Below are 20047 nucleotides of genomic sequence, written 5' to 3' on the forward strand. Positions count from 1 at the left end.
GTTGATCACGCCTCTAAAACCCCATTTCATTTTCAACACTTCAATGCAAAGTATGTAGCTCTCTGTCAGGATGGACGTCAGGTCCCCGCTAAGGCTTTCCAACCACAATTTAATAACATATTTTTGCGAGAATTTTACAATCTATTCCTGGCTACTGAGAGGCATCTAAAAGATCTCTCTTTACCTATTGACAGAAATTGTATGCTTTCAATTTATCACCTGATGAAGACACCTCAGGAAATCTGTCTTTGGTGTCCCAAGGTAACCTCAGGCTGGGAATGCGTTTTGGTACACCTTTAGCCTGTACAGGTAGCATGATTGTTTATGCCTGCTCTGATTCCATCTTGGAAGTGAATGCCCGTAGACAGGTCTTAGTGGATTACTATTAAGGATCGTTGAGCAAAGACATGAATACCTAAGAGTTGGAAGGGCTCATGAGCCGATTGATTGGAAAACAATTTTGTGGAATGTTGGCTTGTGATGAATTACCTATTGAGAAATGGCCGGAGCGGCCGGCCATGTTTATTGTCAATACCCATCCTAAACACATGCCGGGTGAACATTGGCTAGCTGTGACATTAGAAGACGAAGGAGGAAGAAAAATCTCACCTTTTTTGATTCCTACGGCTTTCCCCGCAGTTTTTCACATTTCCCCAAATCTATTAAATAATTTTTGACCAAAGCTATACTACAGCATCAAACAAGTGCAAGATAACCTTTCCACTACATGCGGTCACCACTTTGTATTCTACCTGTGGTCAACACTGTGTATTCTACCTATGCCAAAGAGCCCGGGGAGTTTCTTTTGAAGATGTTATGTCTCTTTATAAGGATGATTTAAGAAGTAATGACAATGTTGTTTCTTATTTTGTTAGAAAATATCAAAAGTGTTCAAATATGTGTCCTTTAAGACTGTGTAATCAAGGCGTATGCTCACGTCAAATGTTTCAAGAATGCCACAAATGTTAAATTGCTTAATTTTTCAAATAAAATGTGTTGAATTTAATCATAGTCATTCAAAATTAATCCAAAACGTCTAACCACCCTGAGAGATCGGGATTAGGAAAAGGTCTGGAGACTTTCAGGGGGGTAAATTAGTTATCATAATCCCTTTCATAGGGGGGGTTGTTAGGGCATCTTTAGGGGTGCTGTATCTCGTTTTTGTTTAAAAGCTTGAATCTGTTGATGAAGCTTAAAGTTGGGTACACCCGAGAGGGGAATGTTGAGGATTGCCAGGGCCTTAAACCACCCAGATAGTTGCTAAGTGGGGGGTTCCAATCACCCTGTTTGCTTACATAGACCAGAGTGTCTGTGTCGTGGTAAAGAACCCGCCTCTGAAGCTGCTCCATGAGGGTGTACAGTTCAAGTCGGCCGTAGGCCATGGTAAATGAAAGAAACACATTTACATTATCCGGGGGTAGAACCCACTCCTTGTTACGCCTACATTGCACCAGGGCAATGTCTTGATTCAAGAATGAAAAATGTGAAATTTCGTATTGGTCCGAAAAAACAAATTCCCAAAATTCTTTGGGGTCTTTAAGTACAATTTCGAAACATTCCTTTTGGTTTTGTTGACCTCTATTCTGTTAGGGTCAAGAAGTATGCCTTCTCTGAAGTGATAGTCTTGAATGTACTTGTCTTTGCTCTCTTGATCTGTGACCGATGCAGGATAGCCTGAAGCCATTTGCTTGCATCTCAAGAATGTCTTGATGTACTCTTTAAAAAGAGTGTCTGATTTCCTGGAAAAGTTCCACACTTCAAAGATTTGGGCCACACGATCGATACCCCATCTCTAGAGCCTTAGAGAATTCAACTGTGACCCATACACCTGTCAGGGCTCTTTCTTGATCTGAGTGATCACAAGGCTTTTCCTAGTTGTTGTTTTCACTGCAGGTGCGACAAAGGGGAAAGAAACGTTTTCCTTGAGGTCACTTGTAAGGCAACACTGGTACAAACAAACCCCTAGGATGGTAGACAGTTGCTTTGATCAGACCAAAATCGTTTTGGAGTCAGTCAAAGTAGCAGTAAATCATTTCAGAATGCCCCATAGAATAGCATGAGGAATTCATTGCATGAGGATGAAGGGATGTAAAATCCACATATCCTATTGTCTTGTCGGGTTGCGCTACATAACTCAATGTCAAAGCATTGGTACGGCCTCCATACAAGGCCTGTCGTGGTTTCAAGGGTTCTGGTGTGTCAAAGCTGGAAAGGAAGGCTCGAAAATGAGGATCAGACTTTTTGAGTGCACTCCATTCATGCTCCCACATCAAAATCACTTTTAACCCGTAAGTAGCCTGTATAGAATCCAATTTGTCTTGAAACTCTTGCTACATTTCCCCAAAAGTATTTTGGGTTAGCACACACATGTCCTGGGGCAAAAAGCAAGATTTACAACCGAGGAAGAAACAACCGTTGTACTCAAACATGGTCTCAACACCGTCAATCTGTGTGTATCCATCTAAATGATAAGGCCCAAACACATTCTCACCCCTATTCAAAGCATGTTGAATAAAAATGTCTTTATCCTGGGCCAAGTACTCCAACCATTGAATGGACCCACTAGAGTATGACTTGAATTGGCGGCGGTAGTTGTCAGGCGAGGAGATAGCTATAGAGGATGTAGGCAGATAGTGTGTACGATAGGTTTTCATGCATGCCGATGCAATAGTTGTACAACTCCAGGGGTCAATGCCTGCATCTTTGATTACCTCTTCTCTGAATCTCAGGCATACTTCTTGAACCACTTCAGCTTCTCTGCTTTTCAAAGGCACTTTAGGCAAAGGCAGATTGGGCAATGTATGATTCCACACACATGAGGTTTAGGGATGTATATTTTAAGGTTGTAATTGCAATGGCATATTGGACATTTCTTGGTAATATCACAACTGCTTACAGAATTAAAGGCCTTGGGGTGCCATGTTTCAATTTTGGGTTTTTTGTAACAGTAGGCCGAACGACATGTGAGGTGACAATCCGCACAGGGTGTCAGGTTTAAGGGCTGCATTGGACAATTTTCATCCAGACATACTGAACAGTTATAACGGCACGAGTCCCTTTCGGGTGTAGCCGGTATGGCAGGATGGACACACATGGTGTGCCTAAAAATGCAGTGATGTTAGTAACGGCATAGAAATGTTTGTTTTGCACACTGTGATGTTAGTAACGGCATAGTAATGTTCGTTTTGCACACTGTGATGTTGGTAATAGCATTACAGTGGGCGTTTTGCACATAAAAGTACAGAATCTGAGGATGAGGTTGGTAGTTGTTTTAGAATTTCAAGAGAGCTGCATTAGCTCTACTGTGGTACAAAACAACAATCTTGATCTTCAGAAAGTTTTCAAATTTGACTATGTCCGAGAAAGCCACCGCATCCTGTATACCTAGACCCACGGCCGTTTGGAGCTCTCTAGCCTTGTGTAACTCCTCTAGATCCGTACATTCAGAGTTGAGTAAATGTGCTAGACCTATTGCAAAGCATAGCTTATTACCTGGATTGTGAACGTTTATGAGGTAGGCCCTTTTATTGGTTATGATTTCTGATGGCATTAGGCTATCTAGTTTCTTTCTCTGATCCCCGCCACCCAGGGGTTGACATATTATTTGCACTACAAGCTCGAGGGTCCTATCGGCTATGATGGATAAATTTGATTGAACAAATCGTTCCAGCAGGGCTATAAATTGTTCAAGATCTGCTTCGCCATTGGGTAAAATAAGAGATACAGTGTTATGCAGGATTTCTCCACAAATTTCCAACTGTAAGACATCACGAGGTCCGCCATAATCTCTTGCCCTGTCTAACAGTTCATTCAGAGTATCCAGGGTCATCACATAAACACTGCATAGTCAAGATTCTGATTCACCCATGTGAAATTGAAAAACTGTTGAATCTCTGTATTGCAGAATTGATTTCGGTACACAACCCGGACACTTCTATCAATACCATCTCCCACCTGATTTATTAGACAATTTTCCAAATCCTCAAAAACATTGTATTGCATTCCAGATTCTTCGGACATGGGTGTTAATGGCGGGATTTATGGGGGGTCCGGTGAGGAAGATCTTAGGCTCTCATTCATCTGGTTAATTAACGATATGAGGGCTTCAGGAATCTGGGATAACAGGTTTTCATCGGTCGCCCCTGACTCATTCATACAATTAATTATTTATTTTTAGTTTGTCGGGAATCTGGGATTATGTGTTTTCATCTATCGGTATTATGTCTGTTACTCCAGCCTCATTCATATGGTTATGTCACGGCTGTTTGAAGGAAAGGACCAAGGTGCAGCGTCGTGAGCGTACCTTATCTTTTAATGATCAAAATGACACCGACAAAACAATAAAGAATACAAAAACAAACCGCGAAGCTCAAAGGCAAAGTGCCATAAAGAATACATAATTAAATTACCTCGGCTTTTTTGACGCAGGCTGTTCTGACGAATCGCGGAAACCGGGGGCTCTTGACTTTTTGCACCAGGTATTCCAGATTCTGCCGGGCCTGTCTCGTTGGAGTCTGAATAAACATTGTTTGTCATTGATTTAACATATTCAATCAGAAAAATATATAAATAATAAAATATGTATAACTAATAATATAAATATATATAATGGCTTCATACCATGTACAAGTAGAGCCGTTTCTTGAAGCAGTAAGTGCCCTGCCCAGTAGCACTTTTCGGGAGTGGGTGATTCTGTGCAATGTTCTTGCGCCCGGGTTGTGCGTTGCTTGTTTGAGTCTGGAATATGGAGCGAGCGGGTGTGGGTTCCCGGGGTAATTGATGGGTCCTTCAAATTCTCGGTTCTTGGTGTGTTTGAAAAAACATTCGTACAGAACGGGAGAATAGAATCTGTGACATCTGCTCCTCCGATGTTGTTCAGGGTCCATAAGGAGGCTGTTATCCTTCTTGGCGGTCTGTCAGCTGTAAACACAAAAATAGCTTTTAATATAGGGTGCACACTTTTTGTTTTAAATGTATTAATATTCTGATGAATTTTATTATTGGACTTATGTCTGCAATAATGTGATGGGGACTGGCTGCATGCGTTTTTCTCCTCTGAACCCCCTTCTAACGAAGGCTGTTCCAGATCATTAATCCCCCGGAGCAACTGCGTAAATGAAGGATACCCTACAAACGTTAGACAATATTAACATATATTTATCCGATATATATATACTTTTTTAAATGACAAGAATACGTGCATTTGACATATTACCTAAAAAAATCATTATCCCCCCGTTTAAAAAACATATAACTCCTGTTTAATATTCCAATAATATCAATAATATCCATACCATTCCCTGAAAATATACCTAATATATTATTTTCACTAACTCTCCTTCAGAAAGCTCCATTAGGACGGATTCACAGATGGTCATTTAGCTGTTGTAACAGGTTTATTCTTCCTCCTCTGACGAGGAGGAGTAGTAGGACAGATCGGAGGACCAATGCGCAGCGTGGTAAGTGTTCATGATATTTATTATAACTCAGAACACTAAAGAACAGAACAATAAAGTGACAACGAACTAAACGAAACAGTACTGTACGGTGAATACACAAAACACAGAAATCCCAAATTATAGAAAAAAGAACATAGACTGCCCACCCCAACTCAGGCCCTGACCATACTAAAACAAAGACAAAACAAAGGAACTAAGGTCAGAACGTGACAGCTGTTCTGGGTTGATATCTGGAGTTGCGATTTTGGTTGTTCGAACAGAGGGGATAGTATCTGTTTCACTAGCCTCGCTCCGCGGTCTTGGCTCAAAGGAGAGATTTCTGTAATGATCTTACAGAACGGGGGTGATGTTTTTTCAGGCGGCAGGACCCCTGAATGTTTACAGACCCCAAAACCACAGGTGGTTGTCTCGACATATTCTGTCTGCCGGTATTTTCTTTTCACTTCCGACAACATCATGGTTAGCATTTTGGGGGGAGTGTCCATTATACATTTATAGACCTGAGTGGGGGGCAGTTTGTATATGGGCTGATTGCAAATAACATTTGTTTTAAACCATAAGAAGTTGTCTCGACAAGATATATTCTGCCGGGGATGTTTGACTTTTTAGCCTCCCACGTCCTTGGGGGTGAGATAAAAACGTATTTGAAAGGCGTGTGTTAATGAATCGAAAGTGCCCATTTTAAGAGACGCCCACCCAATCCTAAACAGTCCTCACACATATTTTTGGTTTCAAACGCCCCATGCAGAGACACACACCTCACACCCCCCTTTTGTTTTGAAACACACACACCTCCTGGCCCTGCACACACACATCCGCGCACGCACACGTCTTTTCCGAAATACTTTTTTTCCGAAACATGCATAATGATAGATCTAAAAGACAGAGCCCCATCGTTAAATGTGAGGTACCTCTTTAAAACCATTTATTTAATTCATAATATTTAGTACAGACCTTTTTAAAACATCTTATAATTCATCCAAAACATTTTTACTGCGCAATATTGAAACATGTGAGAATGTTTAATTTATAAACAGTGGTTGTACAACAGTTATACATCATTACCAGACAGTACTAAACTTTTAATAACCTTTAATGTTTATAACATACCGTTGTAGGAAAGACTGAATTCGTATAAAATAAGACATTGCATTTCTCCGCGACAGACCGTATGAGAAAAAACGAGAGATTCCCGTTCGTTAAGGGTTGAGATATAGCATTAATCCCCTTTAATTCTAGATCTTTAGTACAGAACTTTTAAAACATGTTATAATTATTTAAAACATTTTTACTATTCCTTTTTTACAGATAAAGGGGCAGGTTAGCCCTGACTGGCATCCGTCTCCAATTCACCAGCGTCAAGACATACTCTCTTGCTCGCAGGATATCCCACACATGCTCCGTCAAGGCTCCGTAAGTTTTCACTCCAGGGATAGATCAAACGTGGTGCATGTAGATCCTGGGTATGTCTTTAAGGATAGACGCGGCCAGCGACGTAATTGTTCACTATTTTGGAAAAAACTGTCCAGCTTATTCATCAAGGTTATGAATATAAGGAAATCAATCCATTTAAAGCTAAATACTGGCATAAAAAAGTTTACATCCTTGCAGGCTTTGGAAAATACATATGAACTGACAGACTTCATCTTATTTGTACTATCAAATTGTTCACATGCTAAAATTGTCACTTTGGAATCGGGGCTATACGCCATTGAAGCAATTCTTAGGGCCTTCAAATCACTGCGCCCGCACACAAGTTCTTCCATTGCATATCCTGGCAGGGTTGTACCACTCAGGGCCTGTTCAATTTGACAGAGCGCTAGCCTTATCTTAAGCCGTTCTCTCATACACAGCGCAGGAGAAAAACTCCCAGCTTTTGCATGACAAAGGGGATTGGGTCCGCTGTCTGTGAATATCTTCATAACAGTAGAATCCTCAGGTTTGAATATGTAAGACATGTGTCCATCACTCGTATCCAAAACTCCTTTAAAACATTCAGGGGCCTAATACAAAATGTCCTCGATGCTTTTATCGTTGGGTTCATGAAAAGAGATGCATAGCACCCCAAGAATTGGCCTAGGATAATAAATTTTATGTTTAATGTTCTGGGTTTTATTTTTAAAATCTCGGATATTCCTCCTTCAAGGACAATAAAATAGGGTGGGTGTGGGGTCATCCTCTTTGAAATGTTCAACCCCCCCCCCCCCCCAGTTCAAACACATCAATCATCATGACAACTTCAAAGGAATAGATGCAATATAGATATAAAATAACACACTCTCTAACACGTGACAACAGGATGCATTATATGGCCATAACCATGTGACACCTTCCCTCCAAGATGTCCTGGCCGGATGCCCATATTTGGGAATGTAAGCGTCATCCGGACATAGGGTCATAAATCAGACGTTTGGCGCGTGCCGTCTACTTGATTCTCTCTGTCATCTGTCGTGTCTTTGGCATCATTAAACCTGAAGACCTATTTATTAAATAACTCTCTGTAATTATTATTACGCGATGAAACTGATTACTCATGTAACTGTAATTAACTAGGAAGTAGGGGCAACAAGAAAATTATTCAGATTATAAAGTTATAATCAATTTTCTTAAAATCATTTATTTACTACCTAAGTAATTCACAGAAATGCATCACGCAAACAATAGATAGTTAAAAGGAAATGATAGCGGAGTTTCCCTAGTGGAATAAACCGGCATCGCGGCTTGGTGTACAAAAGGGAAGTGGGGGTCGACTGAGATAAGACACTACACAGTTGATAATTATAACAATTGAAATGCTAATACTTTGCACATGAACGCTCACTCATTCGGGAATAATTGCATTCAATATATATATTTACGCTCAGTGTATCATCGGGAGCTCTGTTGAAAAGTTTGTTTCTGTTGGAGAGTTTGTCCTCACTCTCTGTCATGGTTAGAATAGATAGTTCAGAGTGACATTCATTCGTGTCGTTATAGAATAGACATTTTGGCGGTTGTCGGTCTTCGCATTCAATGATACCGAATTCATAGCTGTAGACTAATAATTAATATCAAAGACTTGTTCTTATTCTGTTTGTATCAATAGTCTAAGAGTTTAACTCTTTTGGGATAGGGGGCAGCATTTTCACTTTTGGATGAATAGCGTGCCCAGAGTGAACTGCCTCCTACTCTGTCCCAGATGCTAATATATGCATGTAATTATTAGTATTGGATAGAAAACACTCTGAGGTTTCTAAAACTGTTTGAATAATGTCTGTGAGTATAACAGAACTCATATGGCAGGCGAAAACCTGAGAAAAATCCAACCAGGAAGTCGGACAACTGAGGTTTGTAGTTTTTCAAAGCTTGGTCTACCGAATACACTTTGAGATATGGATAAAGTTACATTTCCTACGGCTTCCACTAGATGTCAACTGTCTTTAGAAACTTGAATGAAGATTCTACTACAAAGGAGGGGCTCATGAGACCTTTTTGAGTTAGTGGTCTGGCAGAGTGCCTTTGTCTCATTACGCGCGCTTCCGACAGAGTTACCTCTCGTTCCAGTGCTTTTTCTTCAGACAAAGGAATTCTCCGGTTAGAACATTATTGATGTTTTATGTTAAAAATATCCTAAAGACTGATTCCATACATCGCTTGACACGTTTCTAAAGGACTGTGACGGAACATTTTGAGTTTTTGTCTGGACGGAGTGCAGACAGAGGCACAGTGAACTTAGTGTATAAACACTTCTCACCCACTAGAATTGTGAAACAGTGAGTTATCAGTGAAATACTCTTGTCTGTAAACAATTGTTGGAAAAATTACTTGTGTAATGCACAAAGTAGATATCCTAGCAGACTTGCCAAAACTATAATTTGTTAACAAGTGTTAACAATGTGTGGAGTTGTTGAAAAACGAGTTTTAATTACTCCAACCTAATTGTATGTAAACTTCCGACTTCAACTGTGTATGAAAATGTTTATTATATTATTATAATACATAATATGATGCATTACAATATCAATTGAACATGCACTTCAATGTTATACCAATTCATATAGGAATAAAGCTTTTCTCCAACAACATGGAAGTGGTTCCACTCTGTAGGCTCCTGCTAATCACATCATTTAGCAGGTACAATCAGATTTTAACACTCTAGATTTGAACAATCTCACATAACATTGGAATATCTAAAGTGAACCCGTGTCCTGTTACTACTTACAATGTTACCAATGATTATCTGCTAAATTGTTGTTCATCTCTGTCAGAGTAGTCCTACCTAACTCTATGAAAGACCACATAACTGAACGTTACAATGTCTGTTCCCGTCAATATGTTCTTAATAACGTATATCATTGGATGTCTTCTCCATGAGGTGTTTCTTGGTGTTCTTCTCTGGCCTGAACAGAATAATAAAGCATTTAGGAACAAATAATAGAAAGAACAACCCAAAGCTAGAGGTGATGATGGCAAATATCTCCACAGCTACAGTGAACTTCCCAGGAGAGCTGACATAAGCTGGGATAAAGGTGATCCAGACTGCACAGAATATGAGCATGCTGAAGGTGATGAATTTGGCCTCATTGAAGTTATCAGGCAGCTTCCGAGCCAGAAAAGCCAGCACAAAGCACAAGAGAGACAGGAGTCCTATATAGCCCAACACAGCCCAGAAACCAATAGCTGAACCCACATCACACTCTAGAATGATCTTTTCCTTGTAGGTAGTGAGGTTTTTAATGGGGAAGGGAGGGGACAGGACCAACCACAGAGTGCATATCAAAGCCTGGACAAACGTGAAGGACACTACAGTCAATCTCTGCTGTGGAGGACCAAACCATTTCATGACATTACTGCCTGGAAGAGTAGCCCTGAAGGCCATCAACACCACTATTGTTTTCCCCAGAACACAAGAGATGCAGAGAACGAAGGTGATCCCAAACGCTGTGTGACGCAGCATACAGGACCACTCAGAGGGCCGACCAATGAAAGTAAGAGAACACAGAAAACACAGAGCCAAGGAGAAGAGCAGCAGGAAGCTCAGCTCAGAGTTGTTGGCCCTGACAATGGCCGACATTCGGTGGTGGTAGAAGACGGTTGACGTGGCGATGGCCAGACAAGCCCCGCCCACAGAGCAGGCGGTCAGGATGATTCCGAGGACCTCGTGGAAGGACAGGAACTCCACAGGCTTAAGGATACAGAGGTCTCTCTCAGCGTTGGGCCAGTACTCCTTGGGACAGATCAGACAGTCTGAAGAATCTGAACAGGACAAAACAACAGACATCAAATGTTAAAAATAATAGATTCAGGTTTAATTTATTTACAAATACATGTCCCACAATGCTGCACTTTTTCAGTTTACAATAAAGAATGTTGAATTAATATGCAGCTTACATGAGATAATATGAACAGGAACATAATTTACAGACACTACCTTTGTAGTGCTGGTAATATGAATAAACCACTACTGAGTAAACTGTGATAGAAATTACTACACAACTGTTCCTATAGTCCTACCTGTGTTATTACTGATCTCTCCCTCTGCACATTGGATACAGTCATAACAGCATACAGGCTTTCCTTTCTGTATAGCCTTACGAGTGCCTGGGGGACAGCTCTCACTGCACACTGACACAGGTACTTGTGTACTGTTCTTTACCCAGGTGATTTCCCTGTTGATGTCAAACCTCTGGTCAGGAGGCAGGGACGCATCATAGCGCCCCACTGTCACAAACTCCATCTTCCCACTCTCCCTTGTCTGCCAGTTGACCAGCTCATAGTTGGCCACTGGGTCCCCGTTGGCATCGAAAGACACCTGGTACCCGTTACGAGAGAAGTTCACCCTCCTCAATCTCTCCAGGACCTGGGGTTTGGAAGGGCAAGGGAGAGAGAGAGAGAGAGAGAGAGAGAGAGAGAGAGAGAGAGGATGTGAGAGAAGGAGAGAGGTGAGGAGAGATGGAGATAAGGGAAGAGAGAGATGAGTGAGAGGATGAGAGATGAGAGATAGATGGAGAGAGGGGAAGAGAGAGATGAGTGAGAGGATGAGAGAAGGAGATATAGATGGAGAGAGGGGAAGAGATAGATGAGTGAGAGGATGAGAGATGGAGAGAGATGGAGAGAGGGGAATAGAAAGATGAGAGATGGAGAAAGGGGAAGAAATATGTAAAAAAAAAAAAGAAATGTAGAGAAGGGAAGAGAGATAGAGAGAGGGAGTTAGAGAAACAGAACATTAATTCAACTCATATTTATCAGATGTGTTACTTCAGAAGAAGTTGTAAAGTATAATGAGAACTCCTAGGCCTTCATACATGTAGTCTATATAAACATATTTATCGGGAAATTATAGTACAGACTTGTCATTCACCTGTGTTGGCTTCACATTAAGGTTTTTGTCACAGTTCACAGTGGAGTTTTCTCTCTCTTCACAAACGATGCTGTGGATGGCGTGTGCTATGGCATAAACAGCTTTATACACCATGTTAGTGACACGCAGCTGGGATGTATCTGTGTAGGGGGCCTGTAGCTGCTGTATATCCTCACTGCCATCACACACCTTCTCTTCAACCCCAACACCTGTAGATGAGGTCCCTACAGACAGACAGACAGACAGACAGACAGACAGACAGACAGACAGACAGACAGACAGACAGAGAGACAGACAGACAGACAGACAGACAGACAGACAGACAGACAGACAGACAGACAGACAGACAGACAGACAGACAGACAGACAGACAGACAGACAGACAGACAGACAGACAGACAGACATGTAAATAGATAGATAGACTGATGGATGGATGGATGGATGCATGGATGGATGGATAGATAGATACATAGATACCTGTCTCCAGCCGACAGCCAAAGGCTCCCTCCCAGAACTCAGTGAGCGTGGGAGAGTTGGACACCTTCTGTGGGGAGAGGTCCAGGAGGAAGTCCCTAAGACCGGGGATGACAGAGCGTTGTATGCCAAATCCAATGGCCCCGGCACACAGACCGAAACGCAGCATATCTGGGTCAGTGACCCAGGGATCGCTCCCGATCCACTGGCGGGGTGGAGAGGGCAGGCGTTCCATCTCCATCAGCAGGATTCTCATGTCCCCAGAAGATACGAATGCAACCACCACCGGGGCTGTGGAGCTGGGGAACATGATTATATCATATGCTTATTATGCTGGTCATGTTCGTCATTCATTGGAATGTCTCAGTCAAGTGAACATGAACATTAGTATTCATCAACACTTTTGACATGCTTAAGATATGCAAATCATGTTGGTCTCACAGATCAGCTTTGGGAGAAGAGAGAAATTAAAAACAATAGTATTTTTTATAATTCTGGTCTTGCATTTGTATGAATGAAAAGTTCACAAGTAATCACGGATCACCTGCGGATCACGTCGGCCACCCGTTGCACTCTGCTGAGTGGGCTGGTACGGGAGAAGGCTTCAGAATACTCTACACAGATGCCTTCCTCTTGTGCTGCCTGTAGGAAAGCAGCCATCCCGTTATTACCGTAGTCGGAGTCAGAACGTACCGCCCCAATCCAGGTCCAGCCGAAGTGCCTGATGAGGTGGGCGAGAGCGGCAGCCTGGAACTGATCACTGGGGATGGTTCTGAAGAAGGTTGGATACTGTTTCTTTTCACTCAGACACGCACAGGTGGAAGAGTGGCTCACCTTGGTAAAAACAGACAGTCGAAAACATGAGAAAGAACATCATGTTGACCAAACGAGTCTCAGTTATTGGCTACTTTCTGCTTTTTTTTATTTTGCTATGTAGTTTGATGTCAGGGAGACATTAATAATAATAAGCAATCTCATTGTTTTTCATTAGGCCAAAATGAAAAAGGTACACAAAACTGTAACACAATTCCCTGGTCTCCCATAACAACGTCGCCTATGAAAGATAGTCCTCAGATCATGTTTTAATGGCGACAGAAGATCTCCAGACTCATAATCCTCGGTCTATGTTCAAATGCCTAGAGAAGTTCTCCAGACTCATCGTCCTCAGTCTATGTTCAAATGCCTTTCTCTGCATAATTTCACACAGAAATGTATATTCTTGAAAGAGAGGAGAATACAGTTGAAATACGGTAATTTAAAAGTTGAACTCATTCCTGAAAGAGAGGAGAATATACATTAGGAATACAGTAAATTAAAAGAAGCTGAATGATTTATTTTCACAGGAGTTACCTGAGGAATGCCGAAAGGGCCTATGACGCGCAACATGCTGATGGTTGGCGTGGAGCCAGACTCGCCAACAATAGCTTTCACTGTAGCCGACCCAGAGCACTGTTCTCCGGTATCAAACATGGGATCCAGGCCGTTAGCCAGCTGGAAGGCCACTTTCACGGCTATAGGGACCGAGGCACAGGAGTCGTGCACTTGATAACCAAGTGTGACACCCGGTAGAAGGTCTGAACTGTTGTTTATCTCCTCAACTGCGAAGATCATGGCTCGCGAGAAGCGCAACTCACGGGAATCCATACTGTAAATAGAAGATGGGTCAGTGAGCACCTCCTGACAAATCATAAACTAGCCTATAGAATGTTTCCATGGCAAACAGCCTAATATCTAGAATTATTTTCCATACCGTCTATATGACTACACTTTTGTTGTCTGTAATTGAGGACACTGTAGGTTAGTCTGCAATTGAAAATGTGATCCTTTGTAACAGTAGGCTTTACCTACACTTTTAATCTGTCTTTAAAAACACAGTTAATCTGTCTTTAAAACACTGTTAACCTGTCTTGAATACACTGTTTATCAATCTTTAAACAAATGGTTTCTCTGTCTTTAAAACACAATGTATCTCTCTCCCCACACAGCCACAGTCCTGTCCCCTGTTCCCTCTTGCGCTCACTGACCTCCCTGTGCACTTCAGGGGCTCAGGCAGGTTGGTGTAGCTGTGATCCACAGTGTGCATGTAGTAGTGCATGGAGAAAACACCCCCGATGACAAAGTCCCCGTCCTGGGAGAACGCCGGAGGACGAGGGGTGCCTTCAAGCCTGCATCTGATAGACTCCAGCCCAGAGGCAGAGACAGAGGCAGACGAGAGCCAGGCAAGCCCACCAGCCACCACAGCTAGATGGAGTAGAACCAGACTACCAGCCAGACTTGGATCCAGAGCAGGAGCCGGAGAGAGCCTCATTCCCCTGATGTGTAGAAGGTATGGAGTAATACAGCGCCACACAGACCCATATAGGTCAGGATACCTCTCTTCTCTGGGTTAAATACCCACCGTACCTCTTTGGGGATTCCTCTGGGGGCCACACTGTGGGTATGGCCATGCCAGAAAGGGAGGGGTTAGAAGCTGCTCTGCTCACTCAGTCAGGTCCTGCTTCTTTCACATATAGAGACTGCATACACCAGCGAAAGCCCTAAGTAGACTGTAATGGTTTATATAGACATAAACATACAGTAGACACACTATAACCATCTGGCTCTCTTATATTGCCCCTACTGTCTAGTTCTCTTGGCACGCTGGCTCTCTTATATTTCCTCTGCAGTCTAGTCCTCTAGGCACGCTGGCTCTACACAGTGTTTCCTCTACAGTCTAGTCCTCTTGGCACGCTGACTCTACAAATATTTCCCCGACAGTCTAGTCCTCTTGGCACGCTGGCTCTACACAGTATTTCCCAGACAGTCTAAAACTCTTGTTACGCTGGCTCTACACAGTATTTCCCAGACAGTCTAGTCCTCTTGGCACGCTGGCTCTACGCAGTATTTCCCAGACAGTCTAGTACTCTTGGCACGCTGGCTCTACACAGTATTTCCCAGACAGTCTAGTCCTCTTGGCACTCTGCCTCTACAAAGTTTTTCCCCTACAGTCTAGTCCTCTTGGCACGCTGCTTCTCTTATATTTCCACTTCTGTCTAGTCCTCTTTGCACTCTGGCTCTCTTATATTTCCATGCAGTCTAGTCCTCTGGTATGCTGGCTCTACACTGGAACCTAGAACAAAACATGGAGAGGAACAAGGCTCTGAGGGGAGGCCAGTCCTCTTCTGGCTGTGCCAGGTGGAGATTATAACAGTACATGGCCAAGATGTTCAAACGTTAAGAGACAGCAGGTGTGGTAGAGTGAGAGAGTCAAAAACAGCAGGTCCGAGACAAGGGAGCACTTCCGGTGACCAGGTCAGGGTTCAGCTGAAACTGGAACAGCAGCACGACCAGGTGGATTGAGGACAGCAAGGAGTCATCAGGCCAGGTAGTCCTGAGGCATGGTCCCAGGTCTCAGGTCCTCCGAGAGAAGAGAAAGACAAAGAGCGAAAGAGAGAGAGAATAGGAGGGAGCATACTTAAATTCACACAGGACACTGGATAAGACAGGAGAAATACTCCAGACATAACAGTGAACCTAGCCCCCGGACACATAATCTATTGCAGCATAATTACTGGAGGCAGAGACAGGAGGGGTAGGGAGACACTGTGGCCCCATCCGACTATACCCCCGGACAGGGCCAATCAGGCAGATATAACACCACCCACTGTGCCAAAGCACAGCCCCCACACCACTAAATATCTTTAACCACCAATTTACTTCCCTGAGACAAGACAGAGTATAGCCCACGAAGATCTCCTCCATGGCACAAACCCGGAGGGGGCGCCAACCCGGACAGGAAGATGACGTCAGAGACTCAACCCACTCAAGAGACGCACCCCTCCTAGGGACGGCACGGCCCGTAATATGGTTGGAGGCAGAGAATCCCTGTGTAGAGAGGGGAACCGGACAGGCAGAGACAGCAAGGGCGGTTTGTCGCTCCAGTATCTTTCCGTTCACCTTCACACCACTGGGCCTGACTACACTCAATCATAGTCCCTACTGAAGAGATGAGTATTCAATAAAGTTTTAACTTCTTGGTGACTGGGGGGCAGTATTGAGTAGCTTGGATGAATAAGGTGCCCAGAGTAAACTGCCTGCTACTCAGGCCCAGTTGCTAATATAAGCAAACTATTAGTATATTTGGATAGAAAACACTCTGAAGTTTCTAAAACTGTTTTAATGATGTCTGTGAGTAAAACATAACTCATTTGGCAGGCAGAAATCTGAGAAGAAATCCAACCAGGAAGTGGGAAATCTGAGGTTGGTTGTTTTTCAACTCATTCCCTATTGAAGATACAGTGGGATATGGGTCATGTTGCACTTCCTAAGGCTTCCACTAGATGTCAACAGTCTTTAGAACCTAGTTTGATGCTTCTACTGTGAAGTGGGGCTGAATGAGAGGGGAATGAGTCAGAGGTCTGGCAAAATGCTTTGAGCTCGTGACGCGCTGTCATGTGAGATAGCTCGCATTCCATTGCTTTTCTATAGACAATGGAATTCTCCGGTTGGAAAATTGTTGCAGATTTATGTTAAAAACATCCTAAAGATTGATTCTATACTTAGTTTAACATGTTTCTACGGACTGTAACGGAACTTTTTGGACTTTTCGTCCAACCTTTCGGCTGGAATTGCACGAGCGTTTGGATTTGTTTATCAAACGATCTAACAAAGGAAGGTATTTGGACATAAATGATGAACTTTATCGAACAAATCAAACATTTATTGTGTAACTGGGATTCCTGGGAGTGCATTCTGATGAAGATCATCAAAGGTAAGTGAATATTTATAATGCTATTTCTGACTAATATTGTCTACACAACATGGTGGATATCTCTTTGGCTGTTTTGGTCTCTGAGTGCCGTACTCAGATTATTGCATGGTGTGCTTTTCCGTAAAGTTTTTTTGAAATCTGACACAGCTGTTGCATTAACTTCTTGGAACTCTGGGGGCGGTATTTCATTATTGGATAAAAAAATGTTCCCGTTTTAAGCGCGATATTTTGTCATGAAAAGATACTCGACTATGCATATAATTGACAGCTTTGGAAAGAAAACACTCTGACGTTTCCAAATCTGCAAAGATATTGTCTGTGAGTGCCACAGAACTGATGCTACAGGCGAAACCAAGATGAAATTTCAAACAGGAAGTACCCCAGATTTTTTGAAGGCGCTGTGTTTCAATGAGTCCTTATATGGCTGTGTACGGGTCATGAATGAGCTTAGACTTTCTGTCGTTTCTCCATAGTGTCGACAGCATTGTGACGTATTTGTAGGCATATCATTGGAAGATTGACCATTTACACTACATATGCCAGGTGGTCGCTTAGTGTCCTCCGTCGCAATTATTGCGTAATCTCCAGCTGCATGTATTTTTCTGTTTGCTTCCGAGGAGAAACCCAACTGCCACGAATGATTTATCATCGAATAGATATGTGAAAACACCTTGAGGATTGATTCGAAACAACGTTTGCCATGTTTCTGTCGATATTATGGAGTTAATTTGGAAAAAAGTTTGGCGTTGTAATGACTGTATTTTCGTTTTTTTTTTCTTAGCCAAAGGTGATGAACAAAACGGAGGATTTCTCCTACACAAATAATCTTTTTGGAAAAAATTAACATTTGCTATCTAACTGAGAGTCTCCTCATTGAAAACATCCGAAGTTCTTCAAAGGTCAATTATTTTATTTGAATGCTTTTCTTGTTTTTGTGAAAATGTTGCCTGCTGAATGCTAGGCTTAATGCTATGCTAGCTACAGTGCCTTGCGAAAGTATTCGGCCCCCTTGAACTTTGCGACCTTTTGCCACATTTCAGGCTTCAAACATAAAGATATAAAACTGTATTTTTTTGTGAAGAATCAACAACAAGTGGGACACAATCATGAAGTGGAACGACATTTATTGGATATTTCAAACTTTTTTAACAAATCAAAAACTGAAAAATTGGGCGTGCAAAATTATTCTTATATATATTCTTATTATATTATGTCCCTGAACAAAGGGGTGGGGTCAAAATCAAAAGTGACAGTAAGTATCTGGTATGGCCACCAGCTAAATTAAGTTCTACAGTGCATCTCCTCCTCATGGACTGCACCATATTTGCCAGTCCTTGTTGTGAGATGTTACTCCACTCTTCCACCAAGGCACCTGCAAGTTCCTGGACATTTCTTGGGGGATTGGCCCTAGTCCACACCCTCTGATCCAACAGGTCCCAGACGTGGTCAATGGGATTGAGATCTGGGCTAAACAGCGTTGAGATTGCCTGCAATAACAACAAGCTCAGTCTGATGATGCTGTGACACACCGCGCCAGACCATGACAGACCCTCCACCTCCAAATCGATCCCGCTCCAGAGTACAGGCCTCTGTGCAACACTCACTCCTTCGACAATAAACGCGGAACCAACCATCACCCGTGGTGAGACAAAACCGTGACTCGTCAGTGAAGAGCACTTTTTGCCAGTCCTGTTTGGTCCAGCGACAGTGGGTATGTGCTCATAGGCGACATTGTTGCCGGTGATGTCTGGTGAGGACCTGCCTTACAACAGGCCTACACGCCCTCAGTCCAGCCTCTCTCAGCCTAGTGCGTACAGTCTGAGCACAGATGGAGGGATTGTGCATTCCTGGTATAACTGGTGTAACTCGTGCAGTTGTTGTTGCCATCCTGTACCTGTCCCGCATGTGTGACGTTCGGATGTACCGATCCTGTGCAGGTGTTGTTACACGTAGTCTGCAACAGTGAGGACAATCAGCTGTCCGTCATGTCTCACAGTGCGGACATTGCAATTTATTGCCCTGGCCACATCTGCAGTCCTCATGCCTCCTTGCAGCATGCCCAAGGCACGTTCACGCAGATGAGCAGAGACCCTGGGCATATTTCTTTGGGTGTTTTTCAGAGTCAGTAGAAAGGCCTCTTTAGTGTCCTAAGTTTTCATAACTGTGACATTTATTGCCTACCATCTGCAAGCTGTTAGTGTCTTAACGACCGTTCCACAGGTGCATGTTCACTAACTATGTATGGTTCATTGAACAAGCATGGGAAACAATGTTTAAACACTTTACAAAGAAGATCTGTGAAGTTATTTGGAATTTTACAAATTTTCTTTGAAGTACAGGGTCCTGAAAAATTGACGTTTCTTTTTTGCTGAGCTTAGTAGGCTGCATAGATTTTATGACTATTTCATCTACAGTCTAGTCCTCTTTGCACGCTGGCTCTAAACAGTATTTCATCTACAGTCTAGTCCCCTTGGGGGTAAGAAGAAGCAGTTAAGAAGCAGTTTTCTGTATCGGAGGACGCATGACTTTCAACCTTTGTCTCTCCCGAGCCCGTACGGGAGTTGTAGCGATGAGACAAGATAGTAGCTACTAAAAACAATTGAATGGGGAGAAAAAGGGAAAAAATGTACGCAAAAAAAAAAAGAAAAAAAAAAGAAAAAAAAGGTCCGATCTTTTCAAAATGTGTTATTGAACTTATAGCTTCCTGTGCCAACCGGAAGTGGTGTCACAGGGGCTGTTTCGAAGGGTTAAAAAAGTCAGATATTTCCAAAACTTCATATGCGTGATTAGGCAACCCTCATGAACTGTAAATCAGTCATGTCTCCCATAAAATTTCCAAGAAAACTCACACACACACACACACACACAGCTTGGACGGAGGGACACAGTATGGTGCGTAGAGACAGACAGAGCCTGCAATAGTTAACTTTGTTCGAACTATTAAAGAACCGTCAGACCTAGAGTTCTGAAACTTTTGAAACCTGTTCCAGAGCTCAGGTCGATAGTGCGTGGGGAGTTATGTG

General features: G+C 42.7%; 1 protein-coding gene across 4 annotated transcripts; it reads right to left on the reverse strand.

Moving 5' to 3' along the window:
- Window positions 1-9444: 9444 nt before the first annotated feature.
- Window positions 9445-14582, reverse strand: LOC110503228 (extracellular calcium-sensing receptor-like). 4 transcript variants are annotated; one of them, XM_090219161.1, is made up of 7 exons: window positions 14299-14582; window positions 13625-13919; window positions 12819-13108; window positions 12293-12573; window positions 11800-12008; window positions 10953-11298; window positions 9445-10694 (listed from the first exon to the last, which is right to left on the reverse strand). In XM_090219161.1, the coding sequence occupies exons 1-7, from the start codon at window positions 14580-14582 to the stop codon at window positions 9778-9780; spliced, it is 2622 nt and encodes an 873-aa protein (XP_090075287.1). In that variant the 3' UTR covers window positions 9445-9777. The 4 variants fall into 4 exon arrangements, with proteins under 4 accessions (XP_090075287.1, XP_090075288.1, XP_090075290.1 ...); XM_090219162.1 differs by lacking the exon at window positions 14299-14582 and having other exon boundaries at window positions 11800-12023; window positions 12296-12573; XM_090219164.1 differs by lacking the exon at window positions 14299-14582 and having other exon boundaries at window positions 12278-12573.
- Between the last annotated feature and the right edge of the window lie 5465 nt (window positions 14583-20047).

Source organism: Oncorhynchus mykiss, chromosome 24, assembly GCF_057628025.1.
Source record: "Oncorhynchus mykiss isolate SJ-2025 chromosome 24, ASM5762802v1, whole genome shotgun sequence".
NCBI classification, from domain to species: domain Eukaryota; kingdom Metazoa; phylum Chordata; class Actinopteri; order Salmoniformes; family Salmonidae; genus Oncorhynchus; species Oncorhynchus mykiss.

Coding starts and splice junctions, on each gene's coding strand:
- LOC110503228 (XM_090219161.1), bottom strand. CDS start 14,582: ATGAGGCTCTCTCCGGCTCCTGCTCTGGATCCAAGTCTGGCTGGTAGT. Junction 13,109..13,624: donor GCCCTTTCGGCATTCCTCAG/GTAACTCCTGTG, acceptor GTTTTTACCAAG/GTGAGCCACTCTTCCACCTG. Junction 10,695..10,952: donor AGAGATCAGTAATAACACAG/GTAGGACTATAG, acceptor TGTCCTGTTCAG/ATTCTTCAGACTGTCTGATC.